This window comes from Mchenga conophoros, linkage group LG12 (genome assembly GCF_057382185.1).
Source record: "Mchenga conophoros isolate Kocher_MC1m ecotype Shallow Benthic linkage group LG12, M_conophoros_male_GT1.1, whole genome shotgun sequence".
Classification (NCBI taxonomy): domain Eukaryota; kingdom Metazoa; phylum Chordata; class Actinopteri; order Cichliformes; family Cichlidae; genus Mchenga; species Mchenga conophoros.
The window spans coordinates 23,621,385-23,640,768 of record NC_140537.1 but is presented as its reverse complement, the minus strand read 5'-3'; the positions used below and the strand labels follow the sequence as shown (position 1 = coordinate 23,640,768).

At 40.6% G+C, this 19,384-nt stretch overlaps 1 protein-coding gene across 1 annotated transcript in view; it reads right to left on the bottom strand.

Annotated features, from left to right (window-relative positions):
• The window catches only part of ccser1 (coiled-coil serine-rich protein 1), a 127,440-nt gene that overhangs the window by 70,056 nt on the left and 38,000 nt on the right, over window positions 1–19,384 (bottom strand). The window contains exons 7-8 of the mRNA XM_085294663.1: window positions 9,684–9,858; window positions 1,470–1,547 (exon numbers count right to left, since the gene is read on the bottom strand). Coding sequence (XP_085150789.1) covers window positions 1,470–1,547; window positions 9,684–9,858 — 253 coding nt within the window. The remainder of the gene's footprint in view (window positions 1–1,469; window positions 1,548–9,683; window positions 9,859–19,384) is intronic.

Sequence of the window (19,384 nt, the reverse complement as noted above, 5' to 3'; positions counted from 1 at the left end):
TAAGCCAGATGGTTAAAGTACATGTCACATAATCCAAATGTCCACGGTTCAATTCAATCCAGTGACATTTGTGACATTCTTCTCTGCCTCCTCAACATCCACTGTCACATCAGATAAAATTACCCCCAAAAAGAAATTTCAGGTTTCCCCTGTCCAGTCAAATAATCTTTTGATTATAGTCAATTGCCTGTCTCCAAGTCTGTTTTGGATAGTTTACTGAAACCATTTCCTACTCTTTTCTACCCCATTTGATCCCTTCTTTTCAATGGGTCCATGTTCCCTGTCTGTCCATCTGTACTTTTCAGCCAGAGCTGCTGTCAGCATGCAGTGTCCCATCCTACATTTTAAATTTTTCCTTATCGTCCAGCTGCCACTGATACAGCATGTAGGTCAATAAAGAGGGCATACACTCACACAAACATCCACTCTTTGTGAAACACTAACACGCTGTGACAACTATACAAACACAAAGTCTATATACAGCCCTAAGATTAAGTGGTGCACACATACAGGTGCCCTTAGTGACAACCAAACGCAGTATTTGTTGGCAGTGTGTCAGTATTTTGTGGGTAAGTATCACTAGACTGTATTTTAAAAGACCTTTACCAGTGTGTACATTCATGTATGTAAGGGGAACTTCATTATGTTGCAGTTAAAAAAAAAACACACACACACATCAAAGATGAGAACCACAGAGCTGATGGCTCTACTACGCCTCCCTCCTCCAACAGGCTAACAAGACCTCTGATGTGACCCAACTAAATCCAGGGGGAAAGCTCGACAAAAGACCTCCCATGGCAAACTTAAATCCCGCTCACACACAAGCATGCACTTGAGCAATGATGCACATGCTCCCTACAGAGATTAATAAATCTCATCCAGATCGCACGGCTGGGATGGACAAGGTTGACAGAGGGCATCTGGAGCCTGTCAAGACAATCAAAACACGTTGCCCCTCTCCCATTCTATATCTGCAACTCTCCTGCTTTTAATCATCCTTTTTCCAACTCTTTCTCTCTCTCTCCTTCACTCTGCCTTCCTTGCTGCTCTGCTCTCTTTCTTCCTATTTGATCTTTTCGTGATTCATTAAAAGCTGATGTGAAAAAAAAGTGTTAATTGTTCTGATATGGGTAAAACTGAACGAGACACATGGATCAAAGGAAGATTCAGTTTTATATTTTTGATCACACCGAGCCTGCTGTGTTCTTTTAATTAAACTAGCTGGCTAATTGAAGTGAAGGGTTGGCTATGGAAAAAGAATAACAAGTGAGCACTACAACTTTACTGTGCATGTATTAAGTGAAAGCATAAGCTCTGTTTTTGTAAGATATAAAGCTGGGAGGACATTTTTATTAATATTTTTCATTGCCTCACACTTTTAATGCATCTGTAAATTTGATGCTTGTAATACAGCCGTTCTCACTGAACAAATAGCTAAATTTAGTATAAAACAGACTGCTCCGTGTTACCTTAAACGGAAGAGATTTTTCACTGCAAGGGCTGATGGGTAGAGACTGAAGGCTGCTGGCAGGACTTGTCTCTGTGCTCTGCAAAAAGACAAAAACACGGCTATAACCAGAACATCACGATGAGGTCTGCGTGCTGTACTGTGCTGAAGATAAACCAGTCAGATGCTTAAAATGACAACATTACAACATTAAGGAATTTTGTTTTTACTCTTCTTTTTCTGCTAAATATATTCACAGTTAGGCAGTATTACAAAAGCCTCGCTAAACATTCAGTGTGAAAACAGACGAAGGTATAAAAAAAACATTAGTTCTGAAGACAGGTGCTCATTTTCATCCTCGACTTTCCTTTTTTTTTTTTTTTTTTTTTACAGAAAATCTGATTCATCTATATTTGAATGACATCAAAAATGTAAATGTAGGTAACATGTCTGTATCAGAACAATTTCATGTTGCCAGCTGCATTATTTTCACCTGATTTCTTACAAAAGCTCTTTTTTTCTGATGACAGTTGTGATTTGACGCTTTTTGGCACTGCTTCTCAGCACAGTTATCTAGTGGGCAGAGAGCAGAGGCAGCCAGAAGGGGATCCAAAATGCACACGCGTACACACAAACACACAGCCTGTTTTCATGTGACAAAAGGAGCATGTGCAATCACGTACAATCTGCACACAGGTGCACAGAAACACCGTCCCTTAAGAAGAGCATATGCGGGTATATAGATCACTGCTGAGGGCTCCTGATGGGTCATATGGGAAAGCAGAGAGGAAAATCGTGTCTCAAGCTAGGACTGCTGCTATTGGTGTACTTTTGCATGGTAGGGACATGACAGTACACAGATGGAAGATATGACAAGATACATGATATAACAAGAGAAGGAAAGAGGAAAGGTAAAAATAAGTATCATCCAAAAAAATAAAACATTATCTCCACTTGAATATTCAGTGAAGTCTATTCCTTGCCATATTTTGCCCTTTAGGAGATTTATATGCCAACTAACCCCACTGTTGTTAGGCGAAATGACCAGATACAGTAAGAAGTCTATAAAAATTGGATTTTTAGGCTGAAGTTTAATCATATGTGCATAGTGTTAGCCTACTTTCAGCTTTTAAATAACCTAATTTGACAGATGGTTTCTTTCACAAACATTCTGAGATGATGTTGTCAAGGGCAAATACTTTAAAAAAAAAAAAACATACTTGGCAGGTGATTTGGTGAGTGTCTCCCTATCATGACATTTTAGATCACATTACTGAATCATATGAGGAAGTAAGAGAGCATCAAAGAGGAAACACAACATCCTGCTCTCTAAAGATCTTTGAAAGATAGAAAGCACTTGGCTTGCATTCTTTGCTCTTCTCTTAATTAAGATAATCTCCACTTTTGACAACACACATGCTATAGAAGCGGTTACACTAATCTCCTAAACAATCACACTTAAAAAGCCAAGTTGGTCTGCCTGCAGATGCACAGCACAGCCACTACAAAACATGACATGCCCACTTCACTGTTACAAGGTTAGGTTGGGATTGCGGTTAAATTCATTTAATGATAATCTTAGAGTAAGGTTAGATTAAAGTTATGGTTACTTGTAGTCTGCAAGTCTCTCGGCACAGCTGCCAATGTTTCCTCCTAAGATGCTGACTTGGTCTGATCAACTCAGGATCAGACACTTAGCTTGAAGCCTGACAAGATCAATTTCCTTGCGATTGTGATCTTGCGAAACTCACAAGATTCCAGCTGTCTCATTGGTTTTGAAGGAGGTTCTGAGAAACACTTGAGCCCAAATCTTTGCACAGCATAAACTTGATGCTTTATTGGTTTGGCTGACCTTTTAAAGAAGCATGCCTCCCTATCAGAGTTATAGGTGTGCTGTGGCGTCAGGCCCTCAATGTGTCATTGGTGATCAATGCCTTTTCCTATGTAGACAGACAGGCGTGTACTCAGTGACACCCCCCTAAACACACATACACACTCTCACTCTGTCTCCTTCTAACACATACCCATCCTCTTTAAGGTCACCCCTGTCCCACAGGCCTTAACACACAACTGTCCCCACAATTAGACGTGGCTCAGTAAAAAGGCTCTTAGATTTAGGAATTGGCTGCCGGGGAGCCATGGATTTAATGACTGGCACTACACTGAAACTAAATGTCTACAGATGATGAATGGCCTAAGAAAGGAAAGCAGGTTTTGTAGTTTGATGCGCACCTTTAATCACATCCACACATGAGTTAAATCAAGAAATGAAAACCTTCAAATAACTCACGGGGCATTCATACCACCTCGCTCTCTGACAGACATTCGTCTTTTTTATAGAAATTGCTTTAAAATACTCTCATGCGATTAAGCGAGGACATTGAATTACTCCGCTTTGCTGTGTTCCACACCTATCTGTACAATCCAACACAAATTTATTTGTAGAAGTTCATCAGAACTTTTGGAAATGCTGATGATTCTGAATGACACTGTTCTTTCCAAAAACTGTTTTAACAGATTTGGATGGCACAATCGGAACTGCAAGAAACACCATTTTCAATGTCATTCTGTTATATCCGCATTCTAACAACGTGGTGGAGGAAGCAGTCTGAGTGTAAGCCGTAACAAAAAGTCAGTCACGGTCTTCCTAGAATCCATCGCTGACACTGACAAATGGAGATCACCATAGGAAACATTTCTGGACACAGACAGTGGCATTTTACAAATGTTCATCCATGCAGCCGACAGAAAACACTGTTAAAAAAAATATATATCTGAAAGGAGTGTTCATGGTTCAAATTGTTTGTGTCTGCATAATGATAAGCATCTTTTATTTGTATAGGACAATCCTTTGTTATTATTTTTGACATCAAATCTTACTGCTTGTGCTAGTATTTTGATTTTTATTAGTATCGTTTGTATCATTTCAATTTGAAATCGGAAGCTATATAAATTGTTTTTCCTCAATTTTTTGAATTTTTGGTGCCATAAGAAATTTTTATCCAACCCCACTGGAAAATACGTTCCTCTTAACTAACTGATGAAAAGAAAATTCTTTTAAAACAGTTGTTAATCCTGTTCTACAGATATTATAGTCTATATGTTTATAAAGAATGGGAAACTGCATCAATTTACATCAAATAAGCTCACAACAGCTGTGTGCAGCCCAGTCGTGTCTTGATAACTTTTACAAGCTCCTGAATTCAAAGGTGTAGATCGCTCACAGATAGGCTGTCGCAAAAATCAAGGCTGGATTCTGGATTAAAAGGTCAATGTTAGGTGTCAATGTAAACTTTCAATTATGCAAATCTATTTTTTCTGAGACGTGATGCTCTCACATTCAAATCTTTTAATGTACTTTCAATGTTGGGCTTTTTGATAAGCTCTCCAAAGATCTTACTGTTTGGGAGTTGATATCTAAATATGTCGGTCTCTGGGGCTTTGAGAGTCTGCTCTGTTAATCTCACCCTCCATCTTCCATGAATTGTTGCGATGTATCAACTAGGTTCTTCAGTAAGGTTTCTGCAGTGGACCACTGAGGCCTACTGATGAGCCTTCTTTTTTGGGGGGAAAAATTATTCTTGCAAAAACCCGCGCATGGCAGGGAAGAAGATATGCAATAGTGTCTCCAGTCTCCTGGGAACCCAAGTGAAATCTGTTTGATGTCTCTAGAGCCTTGGGAGCTGAACCACAGGGAATTCTGTGTTTTGTTTCCACCTGCCATAACTTTGACATAAGGTTAAGACGTGGCGAGTTCTCTTTCCTTCAAATCATTAAAGTTTAGTTCATAAGTCTATAAGTTTAGTTCTGCAGAGAATTTCAACTCAAGTAATCTCTGAAAGCACCTAAATCGAGTGGTTTTGCATGTTTTTGGGGCACTTGAAAAAACAATGGAAATTAGACAGAAGTCAAAAACACAGTAATCTGAATTATATGGTCAACGTTAAGTAACTGTAAAGATTTTCCAGAATTTCAGGCTATGGTTTTGGGGACTTGAGGTTTTCGGTTTGAAATACATTATAAGTGAATTTCCATAACTTTCCATTTATTTGCAATTCAAAGAAGACACTGTAGAGATGTAAACCCATGATAGTATCACTCTAACATGAGTGCGGAACAACACATCTGAGCTTCAGTACCTCAAAGCAGCTGAAAATAATGACCAAAGTCCTTTTCAACAATCACAAACCTATGGATAGTTGAAAAATAAAAATTATAATTTTCAACCCAGACTGATGAAATGCTCAAAATTTGGGACTAATTTTTTAACATAAGTGAAGTAAGTGAATTTTGATTAGCTATATTTCAATTCATTGGTGACTTAAGCTCAATTTAGGGTTCTTATTGAGCCTCAAAAGTCCCCTAAATTGATTAACTAGTGTGTTACTTCAGAGGGGAGAATTCACAGGTCTGCACTGAAAGCTTGCAAGTCAATAAGCATAATTAGGTGAAAGACAAAATCTTTGGGTATGTTATGGCCCTGTCCATAATCTGTTTTGGTGGCTGTTGTTGTCTGTTCCTTTAAGTCTTTGCAGGTCCCGGAGTGGATGAGCTGACGGCTGCTGATTGGTCCCCTGGCCATGTGATCTTCTTCAAATCCCTCACCAGCAGTTGTCCCGGGGCAGCCACTGACAGCAGCAGCAGACCTGACCCTGGCCTCCAAAACTTGAGACTTTTGTGCTTGTGATTTGTGCGGCTTCTCTGAGTTCTGTATATAGTGTGTATATTAGCTTTCATTGTACATAGCACATTGTAAATAGCACTGCAACAGAAGGGGTGAGCTGCCGTATTGTTTTTCCTTGCACTGTTTTCTCCTGTTTATTTCAGTTAGGGAGTTAGGTGTAGCGCTTGTCTTTTGTTTGATGTTTGATTTCACATAGGGTTTTAGATAGCACCTCCTCCTGACTTAGCTTGTTTTGTTTGTTATTTTGGCCTTTGTTCACCCTGGAGCTTCATTTTTGCAGTGTAGATAATAAAACACGATTCACTAAGGAATTGGTTTCCCTCTGTGTATGGTTTTGGGGACCAGGGCGGGGCAGTCTTTTCAAACTTATGTTGCGTTCCTGTACCCCTAGACTGGGGCGTAACAGTAGCCTGTGGACAATCACCACCATAAAGTGTCTTTTGATTTCATAACCTCTGATAGGGTGACACAGCAACGGGGAGGTCTTCTCAATCACCAGATGTAGGTTAGATTAGACATTAGATAAAAGAATCTCTATGTGACCTTGATGCACGTAATGCATGTAATACAGTATGTAATAATGATTTGATTTGAAGTTGAATTTCCAATAAATAAAGTAAAAAGTGAACAAATTACAGTCCGTGCACCTTTGCACACACAGAGGACTGACAGCAGGAATTCTAATCCCAAAGTTTCACATGCCAGGTTCCACATACTGCAGAGTTATGACCCTGTCTACTTGGCTGAGCTTCGGCCCAGTGATAGGACGTTTGAAGTAGACAAAAGTGTTTGACAGTGAAAAGTGTTGGCACCTGCTATTGATTGGCAAAAGCTTGCAAAAGCAGACACAAGTGTACAACGGCAAAGGTGAACGCAAGAGGCTATAAGTTAAGTTAAACAAAGCCAAAGACCGGGGCTCAATACCAGAAGGTCAAGCAAATGAAATGCAAAGAAAACAGACATGTCGAGTCACCCTCCCCTTGTTGCAGAATGGTTTATGTCTGCTTTTGGAAGGTAACAAAATTTGCAAGTTAATGACACAACAGAGCAAGCAAAGAGGGCAAAGAAACGCCTCTTTCATATTCATGTTCTGCTGCTGTGTACCCTCTCTCTCTGTTGCACTCCTTTAGTTTTTTTCCATCACCACTTTAGTTTACCTCTCTCTCTACAAATTATTATTTCATTTACATGTCTCATGTCTCTCTCACAGAGGTCCTGGGAGAAAAACAGAGATATAAGCAGGAAAGAAATCAGGAGAAAGCTATATATATGCCTCTGTGGACTGTAATTCACAGCAGGCTTTGATCTTAGTTTAGAGATACTAATGGTGTGGTTGTAGGGAAGGTCTGGTCACCCTTTTATCTTTTTGTGTATTTGTATTTTGAGTACGGGTCTGTATAATACTTCCATATATGGTTGGGGTCAGTCACCCATGTAGATTTAAAAAAAAAAAACCAAAGCATCAGACAATCAAAGCTAATGGATGTTCTTTCTAAGCTTATGCTATTGCTAACATCCCTTATTGGTATGTTGGCATGTATTATACACTGCCAAAGGGTATTAGTGAAAATATTAGCACTTTCACTCTAAAACAAAACATTCACCGTATATATTAAACACCATCAACATCCCCTTCCAAATGACTCCTACTGACACTGTGCTCGCAAAACTTCAGAAAACAATCATTTAGGCATCTGTCATTTTCAAGCAAAGTGTTATGATCTTTCTGGATCCTGATTTGGACTAAAATGTAAAACAAAAATTTGCATCTGCATCTTGTAATTACCCGAGACCCCTCAAAAACGTGTGGAGTCTGGCATCTAAAGAGGATATGTAAGTGCAGAGGATGGCAGATAATGTGGCTTCCTGGTTTATATTGTTAGACCTTGTAAAGGTATTCCAACGTGTCAGTGCTTTACTAAGTGACTGTTTCAGCTAATCATGTCCAGAATGGTTTGGATGTAATTTAAGTTGGTTCCAAACATTCACACTGAGACACACACATAGCCTGGGGTGAAACGTTAGCTTTAACCAGGCTAAAACATTTAAAGAGGAGATTTATAGCCTGAAACAGGAGGGATAATATGTGTGGGATGAGGTGCGACCTCTCACAACGAACGTAATATGGTCAACACCTTGGAGACGCTTACTGCTGCTGTGAAGGCTCAAAACAACACCATTGAGCGTATGAGGGGAAACATCAGAGAAAGGCCTGCTCAAAATGACACCCTTGAGCGACAGTTGGAAAACATCGCGGAATGGATCACTGCAGTTGTGAAGTCTCAGAATCAAAAGACTGACAACACCTTGGAACTGAAGTTTGATACCATCATGGGGAGGCTCGCAGCTCTTCAACGCGAAGTTGAGGGACCTGTCTCAGAGTGCTAAAATTCGAGCTGCTCACAAAACAGAAATTAACAATATTCAACATTCGGACACCACGGCGCCAGCTGCAGGCCCAAGGCTGGAGCCCACCAAAACAACTCCCTGATAACGACTGTGTGATGACTATTCTTCCCGTCCCATGAAGGCCACCTGGGTTGGCTGGCAGACTGTTTACTTAGCCTGATAGAGCGAAGGACACTGTCTCCGCTGAACTCTGGACACGCACACACATACACTTACACTGATAAGCACACACTCATCCCCCCTCCCTTCCAAACGCCTTCGATGCTTGTTTCCTGAAGGGGCAGCACGGCGGGTCTGTGTGCCGCGCTGGAATGGTAGCGCTGTGCAGGGTGGCTGCTGTGTTCGCTTCGGATTACTCCTCAACCCCCACCCACCCCTGTGGCTTGTCATGTCTTCACAATGTTGTGCTGTGGACATTTATGTGCTTCTTGTGCAGAGGAGTTTTTTTGTTTCCTGTTCTCATGCTGTCCTACCATGGAAGCATAGCATGAGTAGGGGTCTCTTTTTTTCCTCTTGTACTTTCCCCAGTGTAGTGTACATTTCAATGTTTTTTTCTGATTCTACCAATCTCTGACCTGTATCCCCATGTAATGTTTGTGCTATATGTGTAAGGTCGGGGGGGGTCCTATTTCACTGCAGGGCAACCTGCATGTGACGAATAAAGCTTTGATTGATTGATTGATTGATTGTGTGTTTGTGTACATGTAAAGCATAAACTGGCAGATACTTAAAGTCTCCCAGTTTCCCCCTCTAAATGTAGAATCTGATTAAATTAACAAAACAAAGTGATTAAATGGACCTTTTAGAGACGGGAAAGCAACCACTTTGACCAGATTTCATGGAACTGAAATAGAGCCTGATTAAAATAGGGGGTGAAAAATTCGTAAGAGCAGCGTGGTGCACAGTGGTTCCAGATGAAATTGCTTTTTATTGTTTGCTAGACCCTTATCCTCACTGGTTTAAAACAATTTGATGCGTTTCAAACTTGATAAGGGCTGTCGGTGTGGTCTACCTTATGTGCTCTGTAGAAGCCAAATATGCCAGACTCACTAAATGTAAAGCTAATCTTCCTTCATTTGTTTGTATGTCCTTGTCGAGAAGAGCTTGTGTGCTGCTGACTGTTAGCCATGTGCATTATCTCACCTCCTGCAGTGTCCGTCTCAGCCTTAGAAGCAGGGTTTTGACAGCAGTGCACTCCTGCTGCATGAGTCTTAGTGGAAGGGTTTCCAGTCCCAGAGGTAAAGGGTCATCTTCCTTCCCCGTGCCCAACCCGGCGCTCCACTCAGCAGGCAGCAGGCTGGTTGGACGGCAGGGTTCCCTAGAGGAGAGGAGGGATGAACAAAAAGAGAATAGTACATTTTTTTGTCTATGAGTCAGCATGAAAACTTGATCATAAACACGTCTTCCCCACTGTTCTCCACTTGTGGAATCTCATCATTGCCTTTGCTGGTTAGCGATTATATAGCTGACCCATTACACAGTAAAGTGAAGATGCCAGCTGCTTCTCAATACCCCAGTAATTCCTTGAAATCTGTGTGATACCATGTGTAACAAACTAAAGTGCACAAACATAGTCCGAACAATAACTTGGCAGAATGCAAAACAATAATTTGTAGCAATTAGATGCAACGTAGTAAACTACTCCTTCTACACAACCTTGCTGCATAGCATAAAGCTGTTATTCACAGTATTTTAGTCTGATTGAAACCCAATGTGAACATTTTGAATCTTTGATCTTTATTATTTCAGAGTCATTGAATAAAAAAAATAGTCCATTGCTGCAAAAAATAGTTGGCTTTAAAAAACACAGAATGAAAAGAAAATGAGAAAGACAGAAAAAAACAAGAGAAGGAAAATTAAACCAAACAAAAAGTGACAGTCAGAACCGACTGTCACAATACACAGCAGCTACCCCACAGGATCCACCGAGGACTCGATTTTAATGACAAGTCATTTCTACAATAATTCTTTTTAGAGAAGGTTTTAAATCAACAACGTGAGGCGATAACAAACTACCACACAAAACAAAAGGTCCACCTTATCATCCTGTATAATGAAGTCAGGGGGACACTTCACTACCAAGAGATTTGTGGACGTCCACAAGAAAGTTTGAATGTTACGTGCAGCAGAGCTGACTGTAGGTAGATGCTGTTAAAAGTCCCAGTTTAAGGCTGGACTATTAACTATTAGCCTCCGAAAGAGGCAATGTTGTGATGGCACAGGATTGGATTCAAACACACACAAACAACAGGGGGGAGTTCAACCAAAGCCTTCTTGTAATTATCTGTCCCATTTGGGAACACACTCCATTAAACAGTAAACAGGTCTTTGTACCAGCATGTCTTTGGTCTCCGGTGCGTGGCCTCTATTCCTTGTCTCACCTGAAAGTCACAGCATTTAGGAAAAAAGGAGACAGATTTTTGGAAGGGATTCTTACAAAGAGCCAGACCTGCTTGGAGCATCTTTCTTTGCCTTCCTAAAGCTCAATCCATGCACCTCGGGCTCTTATATTAACATAGTCATTAATTGCTTGGAGTCTGCTTTACTCCTTTTGCCAGTTTGCCACATTTCCCTGCTCGAGATGTCAGACTTCTCTATAGTCCACCAGACATGAAAACAGTCTCCGAACAAAGATCAAGACGTTTTTATTCTATTTTGTGGCCGTGTGTGAAAAGCATCGGGAAAACAAAGCACATCAGTTTACTTTATGATAGCTCTGCACAAACATGACGGTAATTGAATGTCTGTGGGGCTACTGATGTGGTTTGTAATTCAAATACTTTTTTATTGAGTGGTAGAAAAAAAAGATATATTTTCTAAACAGACATTTTAATTCCCCGGCATTCTCATTTTGGGATTAGCACTTACCTGAGGTTAACAATTTACTTTTCAGACAACAGCAATTACACAAGCAATTAACCACAAAACACACTGGAACACTAACTGCATTCATGGGCATAACTTTGTAACCTAAAGGGTTACATGATCCGTAGATAAACATGATCCGTGGATAAACCTTTTGTTCTGTTTATGCACTTCTTTGCCTTTTAAAATGCAAGCCATCATCAATCCACTGGCAAACAGTCACAAACGTCTCTGATCAATAAAAATGTGGCGCTGACTCTGACTTGGACATTTCGCCAAGTCTTCACTCTTAAAAGTTCCTATTAACACGACTACACAGAGCTAGATTGTTTGCAAAATAGACTTAAACTATTTCAACTATTAAACTAGAGTTGACGTATTTCACACAGAGAAATAACACCGGAAAGCAACTAGAATAATCAAACTTGTTTCAATAAAGTAAATTCCTGCATTAACATTTCTCTGCCAGGTTGTGATATTTTGACAGAAGTGCATAAAGGGGGATTGTGTATCTCACCTTCTTTATGACATTTTCAAAAGGTGAGCCGAGAAATACCACCCTCTTGTCTGAAAACCACACAGACAACCTCAGAGTTCACAGTCTGCATAACAAGAAAAGAAGAGGGATGGAAGACAGTGGAAAGGCAGACATGGTAGCAGAAACAAGAAGCTCTTAATCATCAAGAGCCCATGTTCACTTTCACAGATTTAGAGGGAGGTTCTAAAAGAAAATCACCAAATAAAGAGCAGCCATGAGCATTAAGTCAGCCAGAAAAATCTACTTTTTTTTTATTCTCTTTTCTTTCTAAAATAAAAAACATCACAAAAATATCGAACAACATAAGCCATTCTGAACACAGCTCGGTGAAAAGGTCAGGCTGAATCGCACCCTCGTACTTTCTTCTCTGACTGTTCAACATCCCACCCCTCTTTTGCCTTTCTTCCCCCTCCTCTATATCTGTCTAACCCCACATTGTCGTGCTTTTTCTATTCTTCAAACCTTCGTCACTCTCTCCAGGCTCCCACCTCTGTTACTTCTCTTTTGTTCCCCTGCCCTTCCCTTTCCCACCCCCGCCATACCCCTCACCTGAGTCTGCGTCTTCCATCTCTACAGCTCTGCCCTTGCCTCTTCATCTTTTTCACGTATTCCTCTGACAACCACTACACTAAACTGATGCAGTATCAAAGCCTAGGTGTCCCCCTGGGGATACTGCTGAGTACCTCATACAAATGTCGAGGAGGCCTGCTGTCTTTTGAGGACAGGTGAGCGCTGTCTGTCAACTAGTCAGATGAGATTTTTTTCCCCCCTCTTTCTTAAACTGAATTATTTGCAGCTTTTTGTTCCTGCCTGGCATCTCTGAAAAGAGTGAACTTTCTCCATTTATTTCTGGCTCCACTCTGCTATTCAGGTAGGATGAACAGGGGGTAAATAAACAACAAATGATCAATCGTGCAGTCTCTGATGTGTCTCTGATGTGTCAAATGGCACAGTGCGGTTCCAAAACAACATTTTTGAGGGGGGGGGGTCTTCACAAGGACGTTTTCTTTATGGTTCTCTGCATCTGCACCTTACTCCATGCCTGACAATCTTGCCCTTTCTCTAGCTTTCACCAGGGTTTCAGGTTTGGATTTTTCTTTTGGTGTAGCTCAAACAGAGTGACAGGAAAATGAGTAGGAGTAGGGTTCAAAGAACACTTGAATCACCCATAACAACAATCACACATCAGGTGCAGGTATGCACAGTTTTACTCTTTCAGGGGACTAGAAGTTGCTGCTTGAACTGAGCAGCTGAGGGCTGTAAACACGTTTCATTGTGGACACTTTTTAAACACTTTTTAAAAAAATGTGCATATCTTTCAGTGCATGTCTACACTCTTTGTAATGCTGACAGGTCCAAAAACATTAATATATATACTTTAGGAAAGTTTTTGATATAATTAGTAGACATCAGGAGTTATACAAACATTTTATCTCCAAAAAGCTTTGTAAATGCAATGTTTGATGTACAGGGTGGGCAATTTATATGGATACACCGTAATAACATGGGAATGGTTGGTGATATTAAAGTCCTGTTTGTGGCACATTAGTATATGTGAGGGGGCAAACTCCTCAGGATGGGTGGTGACCATGGTGGCCATTTAGAAGTCGGCCATCTTGGATACAACTTTTGTTTTTTCCATAGGAAGAGGGTCATGTGACACATCAAACTTATTGGTAATGTCACAAGAAAAACAATGGTGTGCTTGGTTTCAACGTAACTTTATTCTTTCATGAGTTATTTACAAGTTTCTCTTTGTTCACAGCCATTGAAAAGTCGAAGAGGTTAACACGTGAGGAGCGGATCGAAATTGTGTTGATATCTGGTGAACGCAGTAACCGGGTCATTGCAGCAGATTTCAATGCAAGACACCCTACGAGACCACCCATCTCCCATGCTACAGTTAGCAAACTGCTTGCTAAGTTTCGTAAAACTGGTTCAGTGTTGGATTTGCCAAAATGTGGACGCAAGAAAACTGTCACTAATGAAGAAACATCAGTGGCTGTCCTAGCTTCATTCAGCAAGAGCCCACAGCGTAGCACTCGCCGCATGTCACTGGAGAGTGGCATTAGTCGAACATCCCTTCGGCGGATATTAACTACTCACAAATGGCACCCTTACAAACTCCAGCTACTGCAGCATCTCAACGAGGATGACCCAGATCGGCACACAGAATTTGCAGAATGGGCAAAACAAAAATTGGAACAGGACCCTCAGTTCACGCAGAAGATTTTGTTTAGTGATGAGGCAAACTTTTATGTGAATGGTGAAGTTAACAAACAAAACCGCTATTGGTCTGACACTAACCCACATTGGATGGATCCCTCCAAGACTGTTGGAACAATAAAAGTGATGGTTTGGTGTGGTATATGGGGTACAACGATAGTGGGTCCATTCTTCAGCAATGGAAACCTCAAGGCCACTGAATATTTGAAATTGCTACATGATGATGTGTTTCCCTCTTTATGCACTGAAGCTGGACCGTTCCCTGAGTTTTTCCAGCAAGATGGTGCACCACCACATTATGGGTGCCAGGTCCGAGCATTCCTAGATGGACAGTTTCCTGGAAAGTGGATTGGTCGTCGTGGGCCACTTGAATGGCCCCCAAGGTCTCCCGATCTGACCCCCTTAGACTTTTATCTTTGGGGTCATCTGAAGGCAATTGTCTATGGTGTGAAGATACGAGATGTGCAGCACCTGAAACTACGGATACTGGATGCCTGTGCTGGCATTTCTCCTGCGGTGTTGCTATCAGTGTGTGAAGAGTGGGAGAAGAGGGTTGCATTGACAATCCAACACAATGGGCAGCACATTGAACACATTTTATAAGTGGTCAGAAACTTGTAAATAACTCATGAAAGAATAAAGTTACGTTGAAACCAAGCACACCATTGTTTTTCTTGTGACATTGCCAATAAGTTTGATGTGTCACATGGCCCTCTTCCTTTTGAAAAAACAAAAGTTGTATCCAAGAAGCCTGGAGAACGATTCCTGAACACCACTTGAAAAGTAGAAGTAGTTTTTGCCTTACAAACTGTATGCCTATGTGTTTTTGCACAGCTTCCATTAAGTCTTTGCACCTATTTCCCATTTTCCTAGCAAAATATGACGAAATAAGTGGAAGCTCAAGACTTTTGTACGGCACTGTATGTGGGAACGCAGATGAATAAGCATGTCAGAATGCATACTTTTGCTGCAGTTAAACTGCAGTTACAGGCCAGACAAAGTCATTTCCAGCTAAGCATGAGTCTCACCTGCAGGTAATTACTGCACGCGCACACACACACACAGACACGCTCACGAGCAAGCGCAGGGCACAGTTGAAGACAAGTCTGTTCAGTGATGATAGATGTTACACAGGCAGGGAGGCCGTTCCTCTACTCAGGGTCATCTGTCTTTTCACTGTCATGAGCTGATAGCCCGACACTCTCACTCTATTTCCCTTTTTTATAACTCTCTCTCTCTCTTTCACACACACACACACACACACACACACACACACAGGCACACACGCGCAAACACACACCGCCCCTCTGAACAGCTTATATGTATGTGAGTGCAGAGAATGGGACCGTGTGATAGCAGTCAATTAGAAGATTACCCAAGTGGACCAAGTTCTAATTTGAATTGATAAAGATGTAGTATTACACCAGCTAGTGGTAGACAATGGCACTGCATCGTCAAATAGGGCATGTAAATGGGAAGATGATTACAAACAAATATATGGATTAAAGCACAATTAAATGTTTCCAAAGAGATTTTCCCTCTACTGTCTTTTCGGAGTAATTAAACAGAAAAGGAAAACACTGGTAGAGTATGAAAACTGCCCCCCCCTCCTTTGCATTATGCTCTTGTTTTCTTTGTGCCTTCTGTTAAGTCATTTCTCCTCCTTTCTCTCCTCACTTTCATTCCTTTATAATCCATATCCTCCCCCCTCGCTCACCTCCTCTCTTTCTCCTTTGTTTTTTTCTCCTCCCTCTCACTTACTCCTCTCCATCCTTCTGACATTCCCCTCTGCTCTAAGAAGCCATTTCTCAACAGCAGCGTTAGAAGTGATCCATTTCACCGACCCGAAAAAAGCCAATTATCTGCGTTTTTATGACTTTCATTATTTTAGCACTCACACGGGGTTTTATGACTGGGTTGTTGACTACCAGCATCTTGTACATACCTGCACACACACACACACACACACACACGTTATCCACATCCACACATGCAGCAAACAATACACGCACACAGGCGAGGAGAGACCTGAGAAGCATGTATATGAAGATTTAGATGTCTGTGTTTACACGGTGTTCGGTTTGTGTGTCAAGTGACGAATAATGACTCCCGGTCAAATAAATCACGTGGGATTCAAGTACATCATCTTGAGCAGCCGTGAGAAGCGGTGGGCTGTACCCTTGTCAATCAGCAATATATAGAGGCGGCATTGTCTCAGGAATAATAATAGTAAAGGACACTTCAGCGCTGAGATACGGCGAGAAAGCCAGTCAGTCCCCACTGCCAACTTTTCCATCATTAAATTTTTACTGACGACAAAGAACATGTTTATGGGAACAATCCAATATATATGAGTGTCTACGGCTGCGTGTGTGTATGTGTGTGTGTGTGTGTACTGCAGCCATCTGTGCTTGTGTCATGTGTGCTTGCTTGTCTGCACATGTGAAGTACAACTGTATACCACAGCTAAAAGAGAGTGATCACCATCATTTGTCACTGCTTTCCACCTGACAGACACTGTGTACTCATCTGCATTCAGCACCTGAGGCTACGGATGTTTAATGCTACCATTAAACTCATCTCCGACATAAAGTGCATCTGTGACTAAAGAGTGAGCGCAAGCCAGGCTCCAGGCAGTGAATCTAATGGTGAATTCAACTCTTCAGACACAGAAAGGGGGAGAATATAAAACTAATGTAATATGGCAGGGGTAACTTTCTGATTAACCCAACTGTCCTTTCTGCTTCCCTTTGCACTCTGCACTCTGAATGTGTGCTTCGTTTGCAAGAAATCCGTGCTTTTGCTTGACTCTTGCTTGTTTCACTCCCCCTGACTTCTCTAACCTCGATCTATTGCTGTCTGCCACTGCCCACTCACCGCTTCCTTGGCATCTGTGAGGTTAATCCATAAAAGGATGGGAACCACCACATTAGCTCTTTGTGGATGGTGGTGGTGGGGGAACCTTTGGGGAGTTATCAGAACATACTTGCACTAATTACTATCACAACTTATTGTTGCTCATAGAGATCTATTTAATATCGGTCCCATGTGTCGCATTACATTTTTCATTTTCCGTGAATATTGTCATGCCAAGTTGCCAAATCTTACCCTGTATAAAAGCCTCCAAGCAATATTCCATTAAAGTGGAACAGTTTCAATTTTTAGCACAGAAACCCTGCTGCGAGTCCACTACCAAAACGTATTGCCCAAGGGGAATCCGAGACATTTCTCTCTCTCTCTCTTGAACTTATGTTGTTATGCAAGCATGAAGGGATTTCTTCTATGATTCACGTTTTAAAGTAACTCTGTCAGGTTGCAATTTTTAGCGAGAATCGCATAAAAATGCCCGAGTGCCACAGGTGACAGCTGATCACAAAAGCAACCACTGGTTGACTAAGCCCGATTTTTATTTTATCTTTTTTTTTTTTTTTTTAAACTCCAGCCAACAAATCCATGTTTAAAATGCAAATTCTGCACCCAAAGGGAGTTTTTATTTAGAGGACACATTAATGCTTATCCAGTCTGTTCATTACTTAAGGACATGATAATTTTTGCATTATTTATTCTAAATCCCTGATAATAAAGGACCAGAATTTCAATGACCTTATAACCGTGTTGCCACTGCACAGCCTGATTATCTTCTGCTGATCCCGCAGTCATAAAAAAAAAAAACAAAAGCATCGAATTTCAGATAAGATTTTGACCAGAAATGTAATAAGTGCAAATTAATGTGATCTTAGCTGCCAATGTGTGACTCAAAGCTCATATTAATAAGACAATAAGACACGGAGGAGCAAGCTTGTGTTGTAAATTCCCAGTATAACACATGTTGTTTGAGACAAACACAAGTGATATTTTATGACAGAGAGTAACAGCATCACAAGAAATGTAAATGTTGCCTCTCTCCTTTTCATCTAAATTTCCTCTTGTCACTGTCAAACTGCCCACTTTCCTTTCAGAAAGCCATATATTGTTTAAGATGAGTCACAGTTTTGATTTGTTGTGATTTTTGCGGTGGCACTGTTGTCATCGCAATGACAAAATAATAGCACCTAAGAACAAGTTTCCATACTGACTCATGCAAAGGAAACATTTAAATGACAATTATTGTGCCTGCATGTTTATTGCAACAATCTCTGCACTTAGATCAGATTCACGTCGACTGCCCACACTTCCCATATTCTTGTTGACATCATTTCTAAATAAATGTTTCTCAGCATTCCCCTCATCGATCCCTCATTTTAGGCCTAATCTTATCGAGACTGCCGACATAAACATATTTCTTCGTCTGTAATCACCTGCAAAAGCTCTGATCCTTATTAAATAAGAAAACATATATAAAAAGGTACCACAGATAATCCTCTCCGATCAAGAACATTAAAAAGCACATATGGCCATCATCCTCATTTCTTTAAAAGCCGTTGTCATGGCAGTAGTGAAATAAGACTATGAGGTGCCTAATAAGATATTATGCACACAGAAAGTGACAATTTTGCTTTGATTTTGCACTCTTCGTGTAATTTTGTGGAGACTTACGCAAGTTGACAACAGAGTCTGCAAGTATTAGATCTGTTTGTTTGAAACATGATTTACCCATGCTGGGAAAACGGCGAAGACATCACCAATTAACACGTAATATCTACTGTTTTATCAAGAGTTCCACACTGAAATTGTATTTTGGATACACAATCTGCCCAAGTGCTTATGTATAGCATCTTCAGTTTTCCTAATGTGGTCAAGTGTGTTAAGATTTTCATTTTGGTCGCTGAATATGAACAATGGCACTTGGGCTTTATATCTTTTTCAGACTCTGGTGCTTTCATAGTGACCAACACTGTGTTTCTGTCTGATTTGACTGTATATCTGCAACACTGTGTGACAAAATTATCACGCACCTAAGTTAAAGATATTTACAGTTTTGTGTTTTTTAATTTTATTACGTTTTTTTATGAGGGATAAAAGTTCGAAGCCAGACGCTGGAAGACAAATGAGTCTCCAAATAGTTCAATATTTGGATAAAACATTAACCTTTAGAGAGAGTGAACAGTCACTGCATCCAGCTGTTGTTTAACATTATGCACTCCACACTGTATATAAATGCCACTTGTTTTGCACATATTCAACTCTGTATATTTTATATATTTTATTATTATTATTATTATTATTATTATTATTATTTTTTAATTTTTTTTTTTTAACTATTTAATTTGTAAAA